The sequence below is a fragment of the Nannobrachium achirus genome (assembly GCF_963921795.1).
Source record: "Nannobrachium achirus genome assembly, chromosome: 7".
Lineage (NCBI taxonomy): Eukaryota > Metazoa > Chordata > Actinopteri > Myctophiformes > Myctophidae > Nannobrachium > Nannobrachium achirus.
The window spans coordinates 46,608,543-46,631,495 of NC_137816.1; the positions used below are offsets into that span (position 1 = coordinate 46,608,543).

Genomic DNA, 22,953 nt, shown 5'->3' on the forward strand with positions numbered 1-22,953 from the left:
CTCAGAAACCCCATGTACAATCAGCATTAAACTTTCCATCCATGTAGCCAGTAGGCCAGGGAAACACCTCCATCCCAAATATTTCAAATGGACCTCAATAGCTCTGCAACACCAGCCCACTTTATTTTCCAAACCGATGAGCCGCTTCCCATGATGCATTGTGTTACATAATGGTTAGGGGTGGAGAAAGGTGAGAAACGTGCGTGAGCAGGGAAAAGACAAGCCACTAGAGGGGTCTGGAGGTCTGTCCTCTCTGGGTATCATTTAGTAGACATTGTATACACAAGTGTATACAATGTCCAGCTGGATGGAAATAGTAGCCGGCCGGGGACTGGTGCCCCGGGGGTCTCCAGGGTGGGTGGACGGACCAGGGGTCTTAAATGGTTTATTACACACTTAATGGCTGTATTATAGAGATTTTCTTTTCTTTATATGTATTTTTTTAAAGATCACCATATATAGATCATGAATGCAACATCCAATCAACCCCAAATTGGAATGGTACGTTGAGAGACCTCTAAGAGAGAGCACCTCCAAAAGCACTTTCATTTCTGACAAACTTGTCAATAAGTATAAAGACTAGAAGTAATCCTTTCACTGCTGAAGATGACACTGGTATTTGTCATGTACTCTATAAAGATGCGGTGCAATGATTTCTTTTCCCCCTAAAACATGATGATCAGGTGTTATGATTATACTAGGAGGAAGATTTCTTCCAAAGCGTACAGAAAGTGTTAAAATTAGGTTTTTATGTGGCCACACCCACCAGTTCATTAAGTATGCCTGGTTGTCAGTTGGGTGGTGACCCAGCTGAAGTTAGCCACACCCACAGTGTTGGGTGTATGGTAAAAGGGGAGGGGATGATTATATGATGTCATTAACTCAGTGTTCTTCAGTTGGGCCTTTTGACTCAGAGGCTTTCAGCTTTCAGGAAGTAACCAACAATACACAGGGAAGGCAGATTTTCACATTATAACCCCACCCTGAGGTCTATTAGAGTAAAGTTAACTTCATAGACACATACAAAACAGAAAAAGTACAAAACTATGGCACCACCTCTTTAAGGAAGCAGACAACTGTGGACCTGTAAGGATTCTGTTTATCAAACTACTGTACAAACTCTGATGCCGTTTATCAGTTTATCATATTTTCCAGTCCTCCTGGTTAGATCCAGTTTGTTCTCTCAAGACAGTAGTGTCAGTGGCGATGCGATAAGAGTGTATATCTGTATAGCTGGTGAAAACTGCCGGCTATTTTAATAACTACATTGGATCCAAGAAACAATTTTGGACAAAAGCAATATACTGTGTATATACAGTGCGTGTATGTACACACACACACACACACACACACACACACACACACACACACACACACACACACACACACACACACACACACACACACACACACACACACACACACACACACACACACACACACACACACACACACACACACACACACACTATATAAACAGTAGGCTATATTGTTGCTGTCGGTTGAAAACCTTGTATGTCCAAAACACTGTACAACTGGCTATGACAAAAGAAGAAGAAAAAAAAACACATTTCAGCAAGTTTTCTTACCCTCTTCTCCCAACCATAAAAGATTCAAAGCCAAAGCGTATGGATTTTCTGCTGAGCTCAATTGACTGAGAAGTTGTTGGTCTTGCAATATTGGCCTTCCCCAGTGCAGTGGAACAATTTCTAGTGCCTATCTGATCGGCAATCACTTTCTCCAACTAGTATGAGAGCTGGGCTGTTAATGAAACCACCTCATCGTGATGGAACAGTAAAAGGCCGTAAATTAAAAAGAAAGAATAGGGGGAGGTAAACAGAAAAAGAGTGCCCTTACACAAGAATAAAAGTGGATTTGTTGGGAGAGGAAATTTACTGGGGCTCCTGCCAAAGCAGACAGACCGACAGACCACTCTGTCAAGTCAAGGTTAGGACTGAGCAGTGATCAATACTTCAATCTCAATAAAACAGTTCAATACGTAGTGAATTGATGGAGGGAGGACAACATTGGGTGGGGAATAGGGGGGATAAAAAAAAGCAGCAACCCAAATGCCACCCTTGTCATAACATTAGCAGGGTAGCAATACATCAGTCTAGCCAGAGATGAGGGAATCCGTCTTCTCTCTATATTGCAACAGGTAATGTGTGGTACTGTACGCCGATTAAGCCAATTGTCCCCATACCTTACAGCCCCAAATCGATATCACATATGTTGGCAACCTTCAGATCAGAATAAATAAATAAATAAAGGCCTGGAGACAAAACTGGCCTGATGGATTGTCAACAGCCAACCACAGGAGATATATGGACCCGGGAGGGGGAAGGGGGGGGGGGGGGAGAACACGCGACCATCCCTGCACAGTGGAACCATGCAAAAAGTGAACAAAATATACAAGTCTGAACAGTTAAAACATCTCATAGCATCAGTTTAAAAATCACACCCGTGTGAAGTGGAGCTGTGTGTGTGTGTGTGTGTGTGTGTGTGTGTGTGTGTGTGTGTGTGTGTGTGTGTGTGTGTGTGTGTGTGGATCATGTGTACCGATTTTTGTGACATTTGAAGAAAATATGTAGGAAAAGGAGCAAAAAGTGTGTTTTGGAGAAAATTCAAGATGGCGGAAAATCTATCATGGCGCAAATGGGCGTGGCCTATATGGGGAGATGCGTCATGACCCAAGGAATCCAGGGAAAAAATATTTTTAATTGTCCGACCTACGGTTCAAGAGTTACAGGCCAAAACGTAAAGTGGGGTGTTATGGCGCCACCATGCGGCCAAATGACACAATTATTTTTTATTTAATCCTTGAAATCATTATGAACCTCCTCTCCAAGTCTTGAAACTCTAGCCCCTATGGTTTGCGAGAGACAAATAATTGAATGTGAGTTTTTGCAATTCCCATTATAAGTCAATGGGGAAAATTAATTCACTAATAAATTAATATCAATTAAACTATAGAACCTTTCTCTTAGAAAAGTAATAGCCCACGATTCCCGAGTAAGCCGGTCGATTTGACATATGGCCCGAGTGTGTGGTTGCAAAACTGTGGGACTAGTGGCGTGCCGAAGTTTAGGAAGTTCAGGCTACATACACACAGACAGACACACACACAGACACACAGACCCACACGGCCACGTATAGGGAGCCTGTGCTTCACACAGCTCCAAAAACTGTCAGTGCATCGCCTTGCACAGTGCCACCACTTCAGCATCTCTATTAGGAATGGGACGATACGAAAATGTCATGACACGAATCACGATTATTGTGACCAAAATAATGATCATCTGCATTACTTAAAGCTATACTGTGTAAGATGCTCAACTAGTGGTCAGTAGCCCTATAGCAAACCGCGGTCTTTCGGCCGTTTTTCGTACCTTCACACCCCCGCGTCTGCCTCCACAACGCCGAGAGCTATCTTTAGAGGGGTCCCTGGTTCCTGTGCGTTCAGGCATTCCGGAGAAACGGACTACTTCACCCTTCCTGGTAGGGTTAGATTACCTTTTGAGTGGAGACACACGGGCGACTACAAATATGGCCGCCATAGCGACCCCACTTCAAGATGCGCTGTGATTGGCCGGTAGTGTGATGACGCAATTTTTCCGCGAAAACCGGTCCCCGGTAGGGATCATAGAAAACATATAAAGAGAAGGCTTTAGAAGCTGAAAATAACGGAGTGGGGGTTCTAAAACTTTAGCGATTTAAAAGTTAGGACAATTTTAAGATTTGTTTTATAAAAAAAGTTACATGGTATAACTTTAATTTACAAGTCTACACAATTAGAGAATGTGGAAGAATTGTTATTTTGATGTTCGCCTGTTATCTCTCTTATGGTGTCACATCAATACAGCATGGAATTGTGGAAACAATATTTTCCAACAACAACAAAATATTCGAAGTTTTGGGTCTGAGAGGCTTAATCTCAACAAATGGTGGTCCACGGCTCAAATGCCGAATACATAATGGATGGACCTTGATATGCAAAAGATTGAAACCCACTGCATTAGAAGACAAGATCACAAACTGTGCATTTATCACTAACAAAGCTTTCTCCTTTTCAGCTTCTCTGACTTTGGTTGTAGCTTCTAATTCTATGACGCAAAGGTGCAAGTTACAATATAAGTTGATCATCTACATCCCATATGCCGGAGGGATAGGAGCATTGTAATCATCTAGTTAGTAGTACAGATCCCATAAGCCGGAGGCACAGGTGTGTTGAAAATGGAGCCGGAGGGAAGATCAAGTTGTAATTGGCTAGCACAACTGCTGGGTTTCTTGTTGGTGTAATAGCCACAAACATAGCACATAATGGCGAAAAACAGTTGATCAAAAATAAAATGTAATGCATCATCAAAGTGATGGGTCTAAATCAGGGGGCCAGTTGTCCGGATTTAAAATGAAGCAAACACGGAACTAAAAGTTCCTATGATTGGCTGCTAGTTGAGCTGTTCTGGTACCAGAAGCAACATGATCTCCATAGGATTCCATTAATTTCCCCCGAACTTTTACATTTGATTTTCTTACCTTAATAAACACTGTCATAAATACTTTATGGTTCCTGTCACTAATTTAAAGCCTCGTTTCAATCACCATGATATGTGTTTTGTGAAAATATGGTCCAATTTATGTTATAATTGATGTTATAGCAGGGTATGCTGTAGGAGGGGCTTGTGATCATAGGCTTGTGATGATTCTTCTTCGTGTGCTCGGCAGGCTCAACACATTTACCCAAGTATCCCTGTGGTTGCACGTGACCGTTGGCAGCCAATAGCATTTAATGGTACCCATTAAAACAATGATGGCAACACCCATACAACATGCTTCATTTTCGCAGCATAGAAACCAATGGATTTATATTTATTACAGTCTATGGTCTAAATCAGGGGTGCCCACACTTATTTGACGTGAGATCTACTTTTAAAATGACTAGCTCAACAAGATCTACCCATCCACAATGTTTTAGTTGAGGGCCTGAGGGGGGCTTTGAAATAGCAGCACTGGCGTTACATTTTAGACCAACAAGCTTACTGTAAGGGGGAAATAAATGGGAAATACTGGGGGAAATGTCTTCATCCCATTCTGAATGGAAGTGGTAGGTTTTGGGGTTCTTTGTAATGCTACTGACTCTTGAACAAAGTATTGCATTGGAGGTTTGCCTACTTTAGAAGCCATGAAGGGAGCTGACAGGCCCTTCTTGATGTCATATTGACATATTCTTTTTATATTTTAATTATATATTTTTAGAGGCATGTCATGTGGTCTACCTGCACACCCTTGGTGATCTACTGGTAGATCACGATCTACCTTTTGGGCACCCCTGGAAATATATGGATGAAATTGAGTCCGTAGATATAAGCTGATATACTTTGAGATGGCAAGTTAGCCTGTTTATTTATTTCAAGATTTTATTTTTTAAGAAAATGTTTTGGAGGTAGGCCCAACTAAAAAACAGTTAATCCTATTTCTAAACAGTGTTTTCTTCTGGGAAGCTCAATAACTATTACTAGGGCAGCTGTAGCGCAGGAGATAGAGCAGGTTGTCCAATGATCCATGGGTCAGCTCCTCCTGTCTACATGTCGAAGTGTCCTTGAGCAAGACTCTGAACCCCTAGTTGCCGGTGAGCTGGTTGGTGCCTTGCATGGTTTCCACTGCCATTGGTGTATGAATGTGTGTGTGAATGGGTGTATGTAATGCACATTGTAAAGCGCCTTGTATAAAGGCGCTATATAAATGCACCATTTACCATTTAGTTCTTTGGTATCTAATCTTCTTAGGTCTATTGTAATCAAGGTGCAACCAGGCACACAGACACAGAAGGCATAGACACAGAAAGCATAAAATAACTGGGGGTAGTAATGAAAATAACCATTTTTAGATGTCCTTTTTCTCAACAAATGATAGAGTACTGATGATTATCGATATTGATGAGCAGTATTGATTGTAGTATTGTGTCAAAAAGGAATCCTGACAATGCCCATCCCTGATAAGTGCACTGTACACTTACTTGTAGACAGTTCCTCCGTTTCCGTGACCAAGTTGCTCTTCGTAGTGGATGTCTTGGGCATTTATCTAAAGAGCAACAAAGACAAACAGGCATGTAACAATGTGACACCTGCCTTTGGCTGGGCAGAAAAGACACATGCCAAAGGTTGCGAGGCAATCAATGGAGGTTATGTTGAACTACCCAGGTGTGTGCATATGAGTGAGTGAGTGAGTGAGAGAGAGGGGTGGAGGAGAGAGAGAGAGCGAGCAACAGAGCAAGCCACAGAGAGAGAGAGAGAGAGAGAGAGAGAGAGAGAGAGAGAGAGAGAGAGAGAGAGAGAGAAGAGAGCACAAAATGTTACTGGAGGCCATAAACAAGACAAGCGCTCAGGTCATTCCAAGTTCAGACACAGAGGGAGAGAGAGAAGCAGGGAGAGGGGAGATCAGATCAATACGGCATTCGCTGTCCAATTTATAAAAGGACATTGTGCTGGGGATGAGGGGAGGTGAGTGATGTAGAGTTTAATGACGATTTGTTTGCTGTCGTTGTTCAATTCCACTTTGATAAAAGGTGTCAGAAGGGGGTAATATAACGTGGCCCCAGCTGACGTGAAGCTCCCGCATCTCTACACCCCGTTCTCCACATTGGTAGTCTATGCACCATTAATCGATCAGATTTATTAAAAAACAACTACATTAAAACAAAAATGCGTAAAAATAAAAAAAGGTCTGTCCACTTGAGGGAAATGCTTCAAATACCAATGATGAAATTAGCACAGAGCATTAATAAGACTAGTTAAAGTCTTAAGATTGGGGTAAGAAGAGGTTAATCAACCCATCCTAGTGTAATTCTAAGCATGGTGACATCAATTCATCAGAATCCCTGCTTTGCGGCCTTGTCTTTTCTTCACAGGCTGGTCTCTTAAAGTGCTCGGTCTTAAGAGTTGCAAGGATAAGGGCATTAATACGTGAAGGCTGAAAGAGCCAAGTCATTTCCTTATTCAAAGAAAGATTATTTTCGATGCCCGGGTGGCTCAGAGTTAAAGTACCTGCCCACCACTCAGTCTGGGGGTTCGGGGGTAGTGAAGCCGGGTGGGGAGGGTGATATTTGTCACCAGACCACATATACTCCTACGGGTTGGGGCGGCACCTGTCAGCAGAGAGTGTTGGGCGGGAGGAGTAGGGCGAAGGCTCTACCAGACCTGGGCATTGTGCGGCCCGGGGGCCGTATGCAGCCCTTTGGTTCACTCTGACCGACCCTTGTAGGGTTAACGGCAAATTACAAAATAAACACATTTTCTAATTTTACCTCATGCATGGACTAAAGCTGCATTTCTTTAATATTGATGTTTTTTATTCACGTACATATGGATGCATTGCGTACATCAGCACGTGTGCATGATCATTGGATGTTGTCTCAATAACAAGCAGGTGGTCAGACTGGTCACAAAGACAACCTGCCTTACCTTACCCATCAAAAATTGTAAAATTGGCTAAAAAAAAGAGAAGTTGATGCCGAATGCCGGGTTTTCAACAAAAATGTTGTTTATTTTTTGGCAAATGTTCCACTCCAGGATAATGGATGTTGATTATATGGTAAATCGCAATTTCTTTTGTCACAATAATTGTGATATGAAATGTTCATATCGTCCCATCCCTAGTTTGTCCCAGGTCTAAAATGATGTTAATGTGATATGAGATAAAAGATCATTTTGTATAGAGAATAAAATGGAAGATACAGGCAGCAGTAGAGATTAAAACGTCCCCTCCCCTAAAGCCCCCCCCCCCCCCAATTCCAATTGATTTGTTAACATGGCTGGGGGAGGGGGCACAGAGGGAATGAGAGGAGACAGGTGTAGGAAGGGAGGAGGGAGATAACACAGCTCTATTAGTCCACCGTGTTACAGGAGAAACAAGCGGGGCTGCTGGTTTAATTGTCTCCTTGACACGCTCACCACTCTGGGGTGTGTGTGTGTGCGTGCGTGCGTGCGTGCGTGCGTGTGTGCGTGTGTGTGTGTGCGTGCGTGCGGCATTGGATGACCAAGACATGAGGACCCACAGACCTCACGCGACCCAGGCACAATAACACGATAAACAACAGCACCTATAGGTGGTGAGCAGGGGCGTCACAAGGGGGGGGGGGGGGACTGAGTTACTAGGGCCCAAGGTGGAGGGACCTTATAATTATATTGAAAAATAGCAGATATACAAGCTCACAGTGCGGCACCGAGTGCCGCGCTGCGAGCTTGTATATCTGCTATTTTTGAAAAGTCGTAACTAGAATTTTGCTTCTGGGGGGTCCCTGGAACTAAATATTTTGAGATGGGGGTCCATGGCCAAATACATATCATTTTGGGGGTCCTTCACATGAAAAAGTTTGAGCACCACTGACATAGGAACACAGAAGGATTTGAAATATTCAGACTCCGCACAGATCTACAAGCTCGCAGCGCAGCACCGCTGCGAGCTTGTATATCTGCTATTTTTCAATAGCTGAAGCACAAAATGTGAGTGAATCCTTGTACCCATGGCCCAGAATTTGGTGTGACACCCCTGGTGGTGAGTACAAAGTAAGAACACGGGGGCCACCGTGAGAATGTAGCTCACCTGCCCATTTGTCAAGATCTTCTTCAGTTCAGCCGATGACTTCTTGAGGCTGGAAAACAATTAAAGCTTTATGAGTGAAATGTACATGTGTAATCTCCCCTGAGTGAAATGAACATGATGTGTAACCCCAGACAGAGTGGCGTCATTTTCCTCGCACTCCGCGCCAGGGCTCACCTGTTGTTGGCCATTGGGTCTGGGGTGGGGTGAACGCAATCGTTGCCTGGGTTGGGCCTGGTGTTCACCTGAGGGCACACGCACGCACGCAGGCAGGCACGCACAAGCACACACACACTTAGTGGCAAAGGCCAAAAGACAGACAGACATACAGACATATGGCCTAGGCCCTACTAATGAACAAGAACACAACACAACACTCTCAGTTCAGCCTGGAGGTTAATTGGCTTTTTAGAGAGAGCAGGGGAAGGAGAGAGAGAGAGAGAGAGAGAGAGAGAGAGAGAGAGAGAGAGAGAGAGAGAGAGAGAGAGATTGCAAGTACATGAGTGAATGTCAGGTGAAAGATAAGTCTACACACACAAAAACAATCCCTCCTTGAGAGCATTGTATAGTGAAGAAGTCAACCCAGATAGTGAACAAAAGAGAGGCATGGTGGCCACTGTTAAGGAGGGCTCTTTCCAGAAATAACTTCTTTAATTGAGGTCAAAGGGCCAGGGTGATGTGTCTGCTAAGGCACGGGGATCCTGTCTTTAATTAGTGCCCAGAAAGACCTCATTTAAAAATGGATCGCGACGACTCCCTTCAGCCAATCACTTTTATATTAAAACAGAAGAAGAGCAGGGGAAGATTGCCAAAGGTCTCTTCATCCTCACTAAACAGTCCTATGACCTTAAAAAAAAGAAGGGAAAAAAAGCTAAGAGAGCGCCGTTGCCAAAGCCCCTCGGAGGACACATTAAATAAAGTGGTTTCAGTATTTGGGGAGCGGGGGCTGGGTGGAGGCGACGTTTTATTATTGAAACGGAGAACGTAATATGGATCATCTGGAGAGACAGCAAGGTGTCAAGCCACTTAACCCGTTGTAATTAGCAATGGGTTTCAACAGTAACACATGCCCAACATAAAGTGGGAGGGTCTGGGGACGAGCCCACTCCTGAATGGAATCGGGGGGCCCTCTGCCCGTAATGATGATTTCACGGCTGAGTGACAAAGCTTCATCTGCTGCTGCTTGACTTAAGTCTGGTCCAAACCAACCCAGATTCTCTTCCCTCTGACAAGACGTGTGGACGGATCACAATACTTTGGGGGGTAGGGGTTAGAGCATAACACCGTGCTCTTAAATGACTACCTGCCACAACCAAATGAACTGAGAGAGAGGGAGAAAGAGAGGGGGGGAGATAGAGAGAGATTGCTATAACCACAGTCGGCCATCTACATACATAAATATAGACGAGGAGAGAGAGAGAGACAGCCTTGACTTCAATTGACATTTCAATAAGTGGAACACAGCATTACCAATCCATTCGCCACAACTTTTTTCCTCTCTCTCTCTCTCTCTCTCACTCTCTCTCTCTGTGCGTGTAAAGGCTGCTGAAACAATTATTGAGATACGTACCTTCAGGCCATGTATGTTCCGGATCCCTGGAGTCTTGCCGGCTGAAACAGTAATTGACTAGATTGTAGAACACATCACTGGGCCATTTACAAATGTGCAGAAAAAGGAATCATTCTTTAAAAAAAAAAAAAGAAAAGAAAAAGAAAAGAAATGAAATGAGGGTGACTCTGAAATTAGCTGTAGAGGAGAGAGTGATTGAGATGTAGGGCCCTTGAGACCCAAGGAGGGAGGTGGGTGGGTGGGGGCGGTCGAGGCAGACGAAGAGAAAGAGCGAGAGTGAGAGAGGGCTTTGCTTTCCAGGTGTGTTGTCCGTTTTGATGTGTGCTGTTAATGCAAAGAAAACACATACTGTACATACTGCATGTGTATTAAGATATCGTCGTTGTCGGGTGGAAACCTTGTATGTCCAAAACCGTTCGTTTTGTATTTATCATGTAAAACGGGTAAAAACAAACATGGCCCAGCCCTACCCTCCCCCTTCTTTGTATTTACCTACTGTATGTTTTTATTTTACTTTTTCTTTAATTGTTTTTTAAAATGTTTTCCCTTTTTTTCCTGACTATCTACTGCATAGTACTGTGTTCTATCCGTCTGTCTTTCAATGTTATATGAGATACTTCAATGGTTTCCTATGGAAATAAGCTTAGTCTTTTCTAGGATCTCCTTTTAGTAGACCTTGTACCAGTGAACTGTACCGTCATGAAACTGTACCTTTTCTTATGCAAACTTCTAATAAAGTCTTCAATCAATCAATCAATGTGAAAACAGCCGATCTACAAGCGCACAAAGCCTCGCACCACGAGGCGTTGTGTGCTTGTATGTCTGCTGTTTTCACTACTTTTGTGCGACGGCCTTGTATGATGAAGCAGGGCTTTACTTTGCGAAGAAAAAAAAACATACAAATGTAAAACTTGGAGATGCGAGGTTTCTGCCCGACAGTGACGATATACTGATTGGTACAACAGTGTCCGGGATGATCTGTCCACAGATAAACCCTCAGACCCACGGACAGGGGTGGAAACATCATCTCCACCTCCCAGACTATGGAGCGAAGGCTGGGATGGGCCATAGTACATAGGCAGAGTGCCTGGGTTATGGTTTTGTGAATTTATAGATAATTCATTTATTTGGAAGATTGTGAAAATAGCAGATTTGCAAGCTCACAACGCTCACAGCTGAATTCATTAAAGCACACTCATTATGTCCGCCTTTTGTACGCATGGTGAAAACACACATGCATGTGCGCATGCACACATACAAACACACCCAAAAGTCTCTCACACACACACACACACACATACACACGCACACACACGTCTCTCCATACCTCGTGGAAATATGGTGAGAGGCTCTGGCAGCAGTCCATTCATGCGTTGTTCATTCACCGTATTGCAGTACTAGAGGAGAAAAAAAGAAAGAAAGAAACAGTGGATTGAGTGGATGGAAAATGAGAGCAAAATTACCGGTTGAAGTGGTTCTAATGCATATTTTTAAACAAATAACATGTTATTGGTACAACACCATTGTGTGTCTCTTGGTTAACAAAGGTCACAGCCATTAGTACACAGACTCTACCAGAACTCTGCATAACAACATGTTGACGCCTTCATGCAGAACCCTCATATCCATATTTCATCTTTTTATAAATGAATGGCATGTTTTACACATGTATGACAGTGTCACAAATAGGGCTGTCACAATTGCTTGTAGATCGGCTATTTCCACTATCAATGTTCTTTTTCAAGTATAAAGTTGTCAAATATGTATGTAATTTCTTTCTATATTTAGGTTATGTGTCATATCTGCCATGTGCAACTTCAGAGCCTACAGTACAAGCCAAACAAGTTGCAAAAATACCGCACAAGCTCACAGCAACGCATCGCAATGTGATGCGTCGTGAGCTTATAATCTGCATAATGACAAAAATATAAATGTTTGAAAAATGACGACGCTTTGATAAATGCATAAAATGTAACTGTAAGCATCAGTGATCTTGTAACATTGAACAACGAGAGGGAAAAAAACGAACCCTTCGGAAATTGACCTTGTAATGCACATCATTCACAACACAAAAATGGATTGGTTTCTTTAAATAATGTCAGACGCTGTTCCCAAAAATAAGAGCATGCTGTGTTGAAATCTGTTGCGGGGTAGGACTAGAGCCCTGAGGGCCTGGTCTGGACCACTGTAGCATTAACCCTTTATGCTCCAGGTCAACAGCTCACCAAACACACACACACAAGGAATGTACACTCAAATAAATATGCACACCGTATCTAGACAAAAACATACAGAGAAATAAACGTGCGCGTGCCACACACACACACACACACACACACACACACACACACACACACACACACACACACACACACACACACACACACACACACACACACACACACACACACACACACACACACACACACACACACACACACACACACACACACACACACACACACACACACACACACACACACACACACACACACACACACACACACACTGCTGCCAGCAGTGCAACATACCAATTGATGTTACAGTACATTGAACTAAACCCTCTGTCATATGGTGTGTGTGTGTGTGTGTGTGTGTGCCTGTCCTTTTCATAGGCTGGCGACATTTGTAAATTAACAGAGAGGCCTACAGAATTGCTGGAACCCTACAAACCTGAACGTGCCCTCAGATCCTCGGACAAGTCCCTCCTAAAACTTCTCACCACCTCCTGTGTCACCCGGGGGGACCGGGCTTTTGCGGCCCGGGCACCTCTGCTATGGAACGCCTTGCCCTTAGACCTTAGGCTAGCAGAGTCATTGCCCTCTTTCAAATCATCTCTATGTTAAGTTTTTTTCCTAAGGGTATGGTGTCTCAAATGTTTTAAATGTGTTTTAATTTCTCGTTTATTTCATTCTGATTTGTTTTAGTTTACTAATGTTTGCTCTTGTTTTAATATGTCTGTAAAGCACTTTGTAACTATGTTTGGAAAAGCACTATACAAATACAATTCATTCATTCATTCATTCATTAACCCTGACAATGACTCCCATTCCAACTACAGTCAAATAGATGGATATTACATGCAGAGAGGAAAACCTGTGTCAGCTTAATTATGAGCACAGTATTATGATGAAGATATACAGATTATGTTTTTGGGGATGTTTAACATGACCATATATATGTAAAATTATAGAATTGCTCTCTCATTGTGAAGGGGGGGATGATGGGGCCAGCTTGGATGGGAATGGATCAGAATGGCTACCCAAGTGGCACAGCTGTTATTAAAAGGCCTATTTATCACTGTCAGGTCCATGCTCGCTCCTGGCCCTCTGTTTCTACCCTCCAGCGTTCTCACCAGGCCACATATGAACAATAGGTCTCACACCAAAGAAGTGCGTGCTTGTGTGTAACTGTGTATAGGCTTGGGGGGGTGAGGGGGGCGGGGGTGATTCACATACCTTTAATTTTCCGCTCAGCTGGCTTATTGATTAAGGCTACAATTACCACCTAATCTGTAGTTGTTGTATTAAAAGACATTCCCCTTTGTTGGCCAATAACTAAACGGCGTTCTCGATCACAAAAATACCATCGCTCAGCCTTAAGGGACAAGTGTAAGAGGAGGAGGAGGAGGAGGAGAAGAGAGAGGAGGCGAGTTGGTCTCATCATCATTAGCAGACTTAGGGGCAAATGGGAGTAAAAAGGTAGCTCTCCACCAAACAGACTGCTACAGACTGGCAGTTGAATGAAGTCGGGAGATAAGTCGGTTGGAAGAAGTTGAATGCACCTGAGAGCTGACACCGACAGAAGGCTTCTATGTTGCTTTGGCTTGTTTAAGGCTGTCATGATTATGACATTTTACATGACGATAAATTGTCACTCAAATAATTGCGATTAACGATTTAATTGTGATTTTGTCGTTGACAATTACATTTCTGTTTGGCTTGTAGGCTTTGAAGTTGCACATGGCAGATATGACACATGACCTAAATATACAAAGAAATTAAGGACATATTTGACAACTCTACACTTTAAAAAGAACATTGATAGTGGAAATAACCGATCTGCTATTTCCACTATTTTGCCTTTTTTTTTTGAATATATGAACATTTTCCAACATGGGAACGATTATGAACATAATTACATTACAAATTCACATAATTGCGATTAGAAGATTATGTAATAATTGTAATTTGTGACAGCCCTACCGCCTACCGCTGCCATCAGACGGTCGAAACGAGCCAACCAAGCTTGCTCGGTCGGCTTTGGACGCTACCCTACAACTTGCGACCCAACACGACAGTGTTCCCACCGCCCATTCAACAGCAGATTTTCAGCAACAGACACTTTACAACACTTACCATGGAGAGCTACCTGAAAAGTAGAGGAATGAGGGGCGCTACCTCCAAATATACATTATGAATTAAGCACTAAAGCCCTATTAAAAAAAGCATATGGAATCTTTTACAAACACACACAATAATAATAAAAACATACACATACTGTGTGTCGTTATTATTACACAATACACACAAACAAACATACTTTGTGTGTGTGTGTGCGTGTGCGTGTGCGTGTGCGTGCGTGCGTGCGTGCGTGCGTGCGTGCGTGCGTTCATATTAGTATTGTAGTAAACGTACTCACAACCCATAAAGGGGGTCCTGATTGTTTGGGAACCAGTGATGAAGTCACAGAGGGGAGTTTTTAACTTTCAACAGAAGCAGCTGTCTTTCAAGGTGTCAAACATTGAAATAGAGATGCCTGGAAGACTGTCTCACAGCAGCATAGTGGAATGCTCAGCCCAATAAAAGCCCTGTGCGTAGACCACGTCACCAGTGTTACATAATGTAGGCGTTATTAACGTTGAGAATTAATTTCATTTTGCAAGGTGATAGCACTCATAATAATATGTGTGCTTTATCAATGGATTAGGCTGCACACACAAACACAAAGAGAGAGAATGTTAGTTACCACGAGAGAGCTTAAATGGATTGCCCTGTTTTTCACCCAACATGCTAGTTGCTCTTAATTCCTATTAATTTCAAATAATGGCTGTCCACTCATCTGGAATTAACGACACCCAGGCAAAAACCTGCCGCGGTCTCAGCGGAGGCCAAAAGGCAACCACAGCAAACCCAGAAAAAGTCCTTTGAATACCAATGCAAATGACTGCTGCGATGCATAACCCTTGCATGCCACACTTAATGCGGGCTGCTTGTGTAAATTATGTTCCAGTGGACATGGCATTTTTTTGTTGATCAGCTGATTTTAGCACACCAGATTGTCCCTGGAGGGGCGGAAAAGCGCTATGGGACTGCAGGATTTGTTTGCCAAAAGATTCAGTGTACGAATGCCATTCAAAATGTGTGGACGAAGCACTGCGTTCTTTGTGGATGCTAAAACGTTTATGTTTTGAGTGTGCATATTCTTTATTTCTGCCGGCTAAACTAGTTTGCAATTTGCATTTCACGTAAAAAAAATCATAAACAGGGTACAGGATGTACCCTTGATGTGCATTTTGTCGTTTCACACCTATTGGAGCAGATCCCTTAAATAACAACAAAGGTGAATAGAACTTGGTTTTCTGACACAGTAACATCTGTAACATCTGTGTTGATTTATCAATGTGTAACTCTGAGACAGAGAGTGTACAAATCTAAGAAAATGTACCCTTTTGTCAATATCAGGGGTCTTCAACGTTTTCAGGCCGAGGACCCCTTAGTTGAGAGAGAGAGAGATGAAGTAGGGACCCCCACAACCTTTCCAAAGATTCCATATAGTTTCATTGTTTGACAGCACAATCATCAGTGTATTTTGGATTCATGTCTATTTGTGTTTTCAGATATTTAACCACTTGAACCATCAATAGTTTATTAACTGGACCTTTCACTCTGTACTTAGTCTGCTCTTTTTCCCCTCTACACCAAACCTCTTGCTGAAAATAGCCAATCTGCTATTTTTGGCTAAAGTTCTCAGAATTTGGACGCTAGGGTTCAAGTGGTTAATCTACAGTAAAAAGGAAAACCAAAGTTTCTATCAAACAAAGATTTGGAGGACCCCCTGTAGTAACTCTGAGGCCCCCCTAGGGGTCCCGGAACCCCTGTTGAAGACCCTTGGTCAATATGTATTTGGACCTTTGATGAATATCACTCATCAAAGTGAAAACAAGAGTGTAATTGCGACCGTAGGTCGCATTTACTACCAAAACCTCCACAGGCTGTCTGTGAGTGAGTCAGTCAGTCCGTCACACTTTTGCCCTGCTCATATCTCCACAACCGTTGCCCCCATCCATGCCAAATTTTGCACACACACTCCTTGACTGCCAAACTACAACCTCCAAGGACCCCCGGAGCCCCAGGGACCCCCAGGTCCCTGGGGGACCCCCAGATGTAAAAAATGACCAAATGTGCTCACACGTCACACGTCACACTTTTTCCCTGCTTATATCTCCGCACCCGTTGACCCGATCCATGCCACATTTTGCACACACACTCCTTGACTGCCAAACTACAACGTCCAAGGACCCCCGGAGCCCCAGGGACCCCCAGGTCCCTGGGGGACCCCCAAGTGTAAAAAATGACCAAATGTGCAAAAATGACCAAATGACCACCCCAACGGGGCTGCTCACGGGGAATTCCCGGGGACCACCGACTCCTGGTGCTCCAGAACGGATGCAAAAGTGGTGGCGCCCCCAGTGGAGGACCCCCTGCCACTGCAGCGCACATAAAATGCCGTAACTCGGGCTAGGAGCGTCCGGGAGAGCCGGGGCCGGTACCTATTCGTCCGCCAAGGCAACGCGGATACCCCACCCCTCATTTCTCACATGGCCCTATTCTAGCGCCACCTTCAGGCCGATTTTTAAAACACATTTTTGGACACTGCTCCTACAGTTTTTGCCCTAAAATCACGAATATCACTACACAGCATGTCTACACTCATGTCATCAACATGGATCAGGAAGATTTTGGAAAAACACATTTTTGCCCTATTTGTGGAGATAAGCCACCTACGGTCGCTTATCTCCCGATTAGGGAGTCTTACTGGTAATGTATAAATCTCAATAAAAATGAATAAAACTCTCAATAAACCACAGTGAATGCATTTAGCGTGGCAGAGCGCAGCCCGCAGAGTGCAATCAGCGGCACACTTGGCACACGCATGTAGAGGGATGTGGGGCAGGGATGTGCAGAGAATATTTAGAGAGGCAGGGGCTGACATTTCTAAAGGGGCCTTTTGGTGGACAATTCTCTTGAATGCAGCCCTCAGGGGCAGGGGCTCAAGCCCCCTTTGATGCCTATGTGTGTACTAGGGTTGGACACGGTAACCGCCGTACCGCCGTACCGCGGTAAACCGAGGTCTACCGCGGTGTCAGTGTGCTTACCGCGGTAAAAAAAGACAAAAAAAATCTATTTTTTATTGGAAAACCAGCGAGTTTTAAAACAGGGGAGAAGCGAGGACCGCATGCGCTCCATGCCGCTCTGCTCTGGGCCGTGTACCACAGTTTGGAAGCCACATACGTCACTCTCACTCTCAGTCTCAGAGACACAGACAGTCAGACCTACACAGGGCAGCCTGCGTAGAGGAGTACAGAGCAGCGTAAACTTTCTCTGTAATCCACACGACACAAGGATGTTAATACATACCTTGTGTTGTGGCATATCTTTTTTTATTCATACGGATTACTGGCGGAGCGCGGGCCGCGTGGACTAAAACCGAAAATGAAACTATTTTACTTTTTCCACCACGTCGCACGTTGTGCCCCGTCTGTCGGCGCGTCGGAGATTTTATAACCTTTTCTGTCAAGTCTTGTAACTAAAACCTGTATATAGCAGCACTCAATCACTGCGATTTGAGAGTTGAGACGTGACGTGAGTTTACAGAATCACTGTACACGATCTGACTACCCGTCCTCTTCTGGTTTGTTCACACAGCTGTTTGTGTCTGAAAAGCTAAGTAGCTAGCCTACGTTCCTATGGTAACCCGACAGTGCATATCTAAAAGCTCAGAACGCGTCGCGGATGCGATGTGTTGTGAGCTTGTAGATCTGCTCCTTTCAAAGCCATACCCGCTGTGCTGTACGGAGAATAACTCGGGCAGTCAGGCTGTGGAGAGGCGACTTTTGGGAGGATGATTGCAATATTTTGGCTTATCGCCGAACCTTAATTAATAGATACGGGGGTGCGGTAATTACCGCAGTACCGGCGGTAAATGGGAAGACGGTAATCGCGGTAACAAAATGTCGATACCGCCCCAGGCCTAGTGTGTACATGCCTGGTGCACTGGTGCACGCTGGCAGAAGCGACAACATACACGGAGCAGCTGCATCTGAGACCATTCTGCACAAATCAAACAAAATCCAGTAAAATGTTCAATTGGAAAGCCATGAACTGCCACACAACACACAGCTCCATACCCCCCAAAGTCTCCACGACAAAATATTATGTCCCAGCCAGACAGCAAGATCAGAGCAGGGCGTCACAAGGGAAAAGTGGGACTGAGTCTGAGTTACTAGGGCCCAAGGTGGAAGGGGCTTCATTATTTTATACTTTTGCTATTGAAAAATAGCAGATCTACAAGCTTGCAGCGCGACACTCGGTGCCATGCTGTGAGCTTGTATATATCTATTTTTGAAATCCCCCTATGTAGAAAATTCACGGGGGGCCCGCAGTGAATCCTTGTACCCAGAGCCCAGCACCGACACCCAGTTGGAACAGATCCTCAGCCCACTACAAACACACGTATAGAAAGCCTGGTGAGGCGAGGTTACAAACAACACAATCACCTACTGGACAAGATGCAGCGCCGTCGGCCGGTCCAGTCGACCACCAACCGATCTTCAAGCCCTGCTACGGGAGTGGAGAGGAGAAAATATCCCCTCCCCCCCCCGGCGGAGTCCTCAATCAGGCGACCATTGTCTGAAGAAAAGCAACGTGTCGCGTCTATATAACTTCCATCGGTATGTAACAAAACTGGTGAAAATAGCAGATCTGCAAGCACACAACGCCTCGCATCCATGGAGCCTGGTGGGAGGAGGAGTTCTAGGTGTATTATATTCCAGTTTTCACGAAAGGGTCGCGTCCAAACTCCCAGCGGTGTAACAAAAAATCAAACCTCGGTTCGAAGTGGAGCGGTGAATCTGAGCAGCTTGCTAAATGCCTAAACTGTAAACTGTAAACTGTGCCTGTGAGTGAGTGGTGAGTGTGCCTGTGCCTGGCCTGCACAAAACAGCGCCCCTCCTTTAACTAGTGTGTTGTGTGTGGCCACTCAAGGTATTGCCAGGCTACGGACACGGCCAGCCAGCCACCCAGCCAGCCACCCAGCCAGCCACCCAGCCACATACCCACGGACATACCTGTCTATTGGGAGCGCTTTCACCGCTCCAAAAAAAGGAGTGAAAATAGCAGATCTACAACGCGTCGCGACGAGTGGAATCCAACGAGGAAGAAACGCAAACACGGCGATCGTCATTGTCAGTAAGTTTACTGTTGTTGTTTACATCCAAGCCTAAACTACTTTTCTTCCTTCTCACTTGGCTGATGCTGCTGCGTGCGTGCACGCGCAATCGCGCATGTGCGCGTGTTTGAGGCGCGCCGCACAACGGCGCAAGTGCTTGCAGCCTGAAGGAAGGAAACGCGCCTGGAGTAATATATCTCCACTGGGCGTGTGTGATCGCTGCAGTCTGTTCCGTTCTAAAGCCCGCCTACTGTGTCCGGTTATGTAACACTCACATGCATGCAAGAAACGTTTCCGCATCCGGTATAGACCCAGGCCGGATGCAACAAGCAGAGTAACTTGATTCCTATCCTCTACCAGGCCACTGAGTAGGGGCGTCAATTGGGTATGGCAGGGGTATGCAGCTGCCATACCTTGGCTACAGGGGGAAATAATAAAAATGTACTTTTCATCGTGCCTGTTGCTAAGGTATGGCAACATGACTGGTGTCTAGTCATGTTGCCATACCTTACCTTTTTCTGAACTGACGCCATTGCCACTGAGGCCAGCCAGCAGTTTGCGCACATCAACAGAGCATGAGAGCGATTCAATTCAAAGGAACGTTATTAGCATGAGAAAACATAGGCTACGTTTACATCGCCAAAGCAAGTGCCACAAATAAATAAAAACAGTTGAATATGGGGAACATATTTACAGTTATACACATAGGCCTTGCCTTATATAAAGTTATAAGTGTGTGTGTGTGTGTGTGTGTGTGTGTGTGTGTGTGTGTGTGTGTGTGTCAAAATGTGATCTGTGCAAAATAAAACACTTGAATGTTGAATAAAAGGTAAAAAGCTTATTTCTATTTGTGTGAAGTCAGTATGACGCCCTAAGGGCAAGAGGTGACCTATTACAGCCCTATTACACTATTCCAGTTATTGCCCTATTACACAATTACACTTATTACACTAGTACACTTATCTGATAAGTGCCTGACTCCATAAATACAAATATTAACTGAATTATCCACTTGAAAAGCGATCGATCACAAAAAGGTCAATATCTCCAGTTTTTTCAATTATAGCTGGATTTTGGTCAAAAATGGCTATTTTGAGATGGCTGCAACTATAGAAAAAAAAAGCTTTTTATTTTTTTATTTTTATTTTTTGGTGAGACTAGAGGTTGTCCTCTTTCATTTCAGGTACTGTATGACATTGTCGAAAAAACACAGAATTTAGGAAAAATGTCAATATAAAAAAAATATATAAATTTTTTTATTAAACAAAATGGCAGGAGAGCCATACAGTCAATGTTAAAATGGCGGCCAATATGTTAAGAGTCTACTAGGGTTCTCAAACGTTTTATTTGCAAAGACCCACATAACTCAGACAGAATGGTCCATTTATACACTCCCATTTATCCACTCCCAGAGTTATAGACCCGTTACGGTCATGCAGTGTTAGCTCTTTGTGTTTGTGGTAATACCAGTAAGACTCCCTAATCGGGAGATAAGCGACCGTCAGGTCGCAGCGTGATTTTAGGGCAAAATGTGTGTTGATGACATGAGTGTAGACATACTGTGTACCGATTTGAGTGATTTTAGGGCAAAAATTGTAGGAGCAGTGTCCAAAAATGTGTTTTGCAAGAATCCGCCACATGGTGGCGCTAGAAGAGGGACATGTGAGAAATGAGGGGTGGGGTCTCCGCGCCGCCGAGGCGGACGAATAGGTACCGGCCCCGGCTCTCCCGGTCGCTCCTAGCCCGAGTTACGGCATTTTATGTGCGCTGCAGTGGCAGGGGGTCCTCCACTGGGGGCGCCACCACTTTTGCATCCGTTCTGGAGCACCAGGAGTCGGTGGTCCCCGGGAATTCCCCGTGAGCAGCCCCGTTGGGGTGGTCATTTGGTCATTCTTGCACATTTGGTCATTTTTTACATCTGGGGGTCCCCCAGGGACCTGGTCGCAACTAGTAAGATGCCTCAGGGCGAGAAGCGACCTAAAGGGCGAGGTCGCGCCACAGTGATGTGGACATCAGGGTTTGTGGACATCAGGGATCATAAAAGGGATTTGTTCCCCTGGCATCAGGGGGATCTCCATATCTCCATATATGGGCATAAAAGGGATTTGTTCCCCCTGGCATCGCAGGGATCTCTCTAACAGGGCATTATTAATATTGATGACATCAGGGATCTCCACATATGGGCATAAAAGGGGTTCTGACATCACAGTGAAGCCAGAGCGTGATGTCAGAGCGGCAAACCCATTCTGGTAGAGTGGTTCCCCTGACATCACAGTGACATCAGTGCATTAAGTCAGAGCGGCAAACCCATAGGCCGTAAGAATGTGTACACGTCTACACGGATGCGAACAAGCTGTGACATTTCTCATAGTAAACAATTATTGTCTGCTAATTCTATATGTCTGTGGCAAAATGTACATTTTTACAGAAATGTCCACCATAAGCCAGCATGGCGATGATCCCTGTATTTGGTGCAAAGAGACCTGTCTGTCTTTGTTCAGACGAACAAGCACGTAATCCTTGATAAGCTGTGAGCTGCTCTCGGTTTGCACTTGGAAATTCTGGACGACACACCGACAGAGTGGCTGATACTAATTACATGGTTGCATCTGGCTGTCCTTTCTTTACAAGGGAAAACACATAGTTTCTTATCAACCTATCACTGTACTGGTGGGGGCAGGGTATTGTTGTAATTACACTCATTATGTATCATATCAGAAATCACCCGTGTCCAAATCTGTAGGTTTTATAGGTTTCAAGACAGGAGGGGAATGTCCCAATTCTCCAAATAACAATTCTGCATCATTTGGAAATTGCAAAAGGTTCTCTAGTCTAATTCATCCAATGTGAAGACAGCATTGTTGATTTTGACAAATGACGCTGAACACATTTTGATAGTCATAAAGAAATGATCTGAAATGTTTAGTTTTAGTCGACTAAATATAAGATGGGTCTGGATCTGGAACTCTTCTCCACTGGTAATAGTAACTATTATCACTACGTAGATATTAGTCAGATCAAATGTATAAAAATCTTCTAAAAATAGCAGATCTAAATGCTCACAATGCTTCGCATCTCGACGCATTTTGAGCTTGTAGATCGGCCAAAATATTTATAAGGCTGAAGTGGTTACTACCGTGTTTTGTAATAATAATCAAAATCTACAAAGTAACTAAAGTTTTCATATAAATGTAGTGGAGAAAAAGTACAATGTTTGGATCCGAGATGTAGTGGAGTAGAAGTAAAAGTGCTGGAAATTGGAAACACTCAAGTAAAGTACAAATACCTCAAAACAGTACAGTAAGTACAGTACTTAGATTAGCTACTTTACACCA

At 44.1% G+C, this 22,953-nt stretch overlaps 1 protein-coding gene across 1 annotated transcript in view; it reads right to left on the reverse strand.

Moving 5' to 3' along the window:
- Positions 1-22,953, reverse strand: part of map2k5 (mitogen-activated protein kinase kinase 5) — a 92,010-nt gene that overhangs the window by 63,211 nt on the left and 5,846 nt on the right. Inside the window, exons 4-8 of the mRNA XM_080730793.1 lie at positions 11,496-11,565; positions 10,169-10,209; positions 8,776-8,843; positions 8,602-8,650; positions 6,017-6,081 (exon numbers count right to left, since the gene is read on the reverse strand). Coding sequence (XP_080586919.1) covers positions 6,017-6,081; positions 8,602-8,650; positions 8,776-8,843; positions 10,169-10,209; positions 11,496-11,565 — 293 coding nt within the window. The remainder of the gene's footprint in view (positions 1-6,016; positions 6,082-8,601; positions 8,651-8,775; positions 8,844-10,168; positions 10,210-11,495; positions 11,566-22,953) is intronic.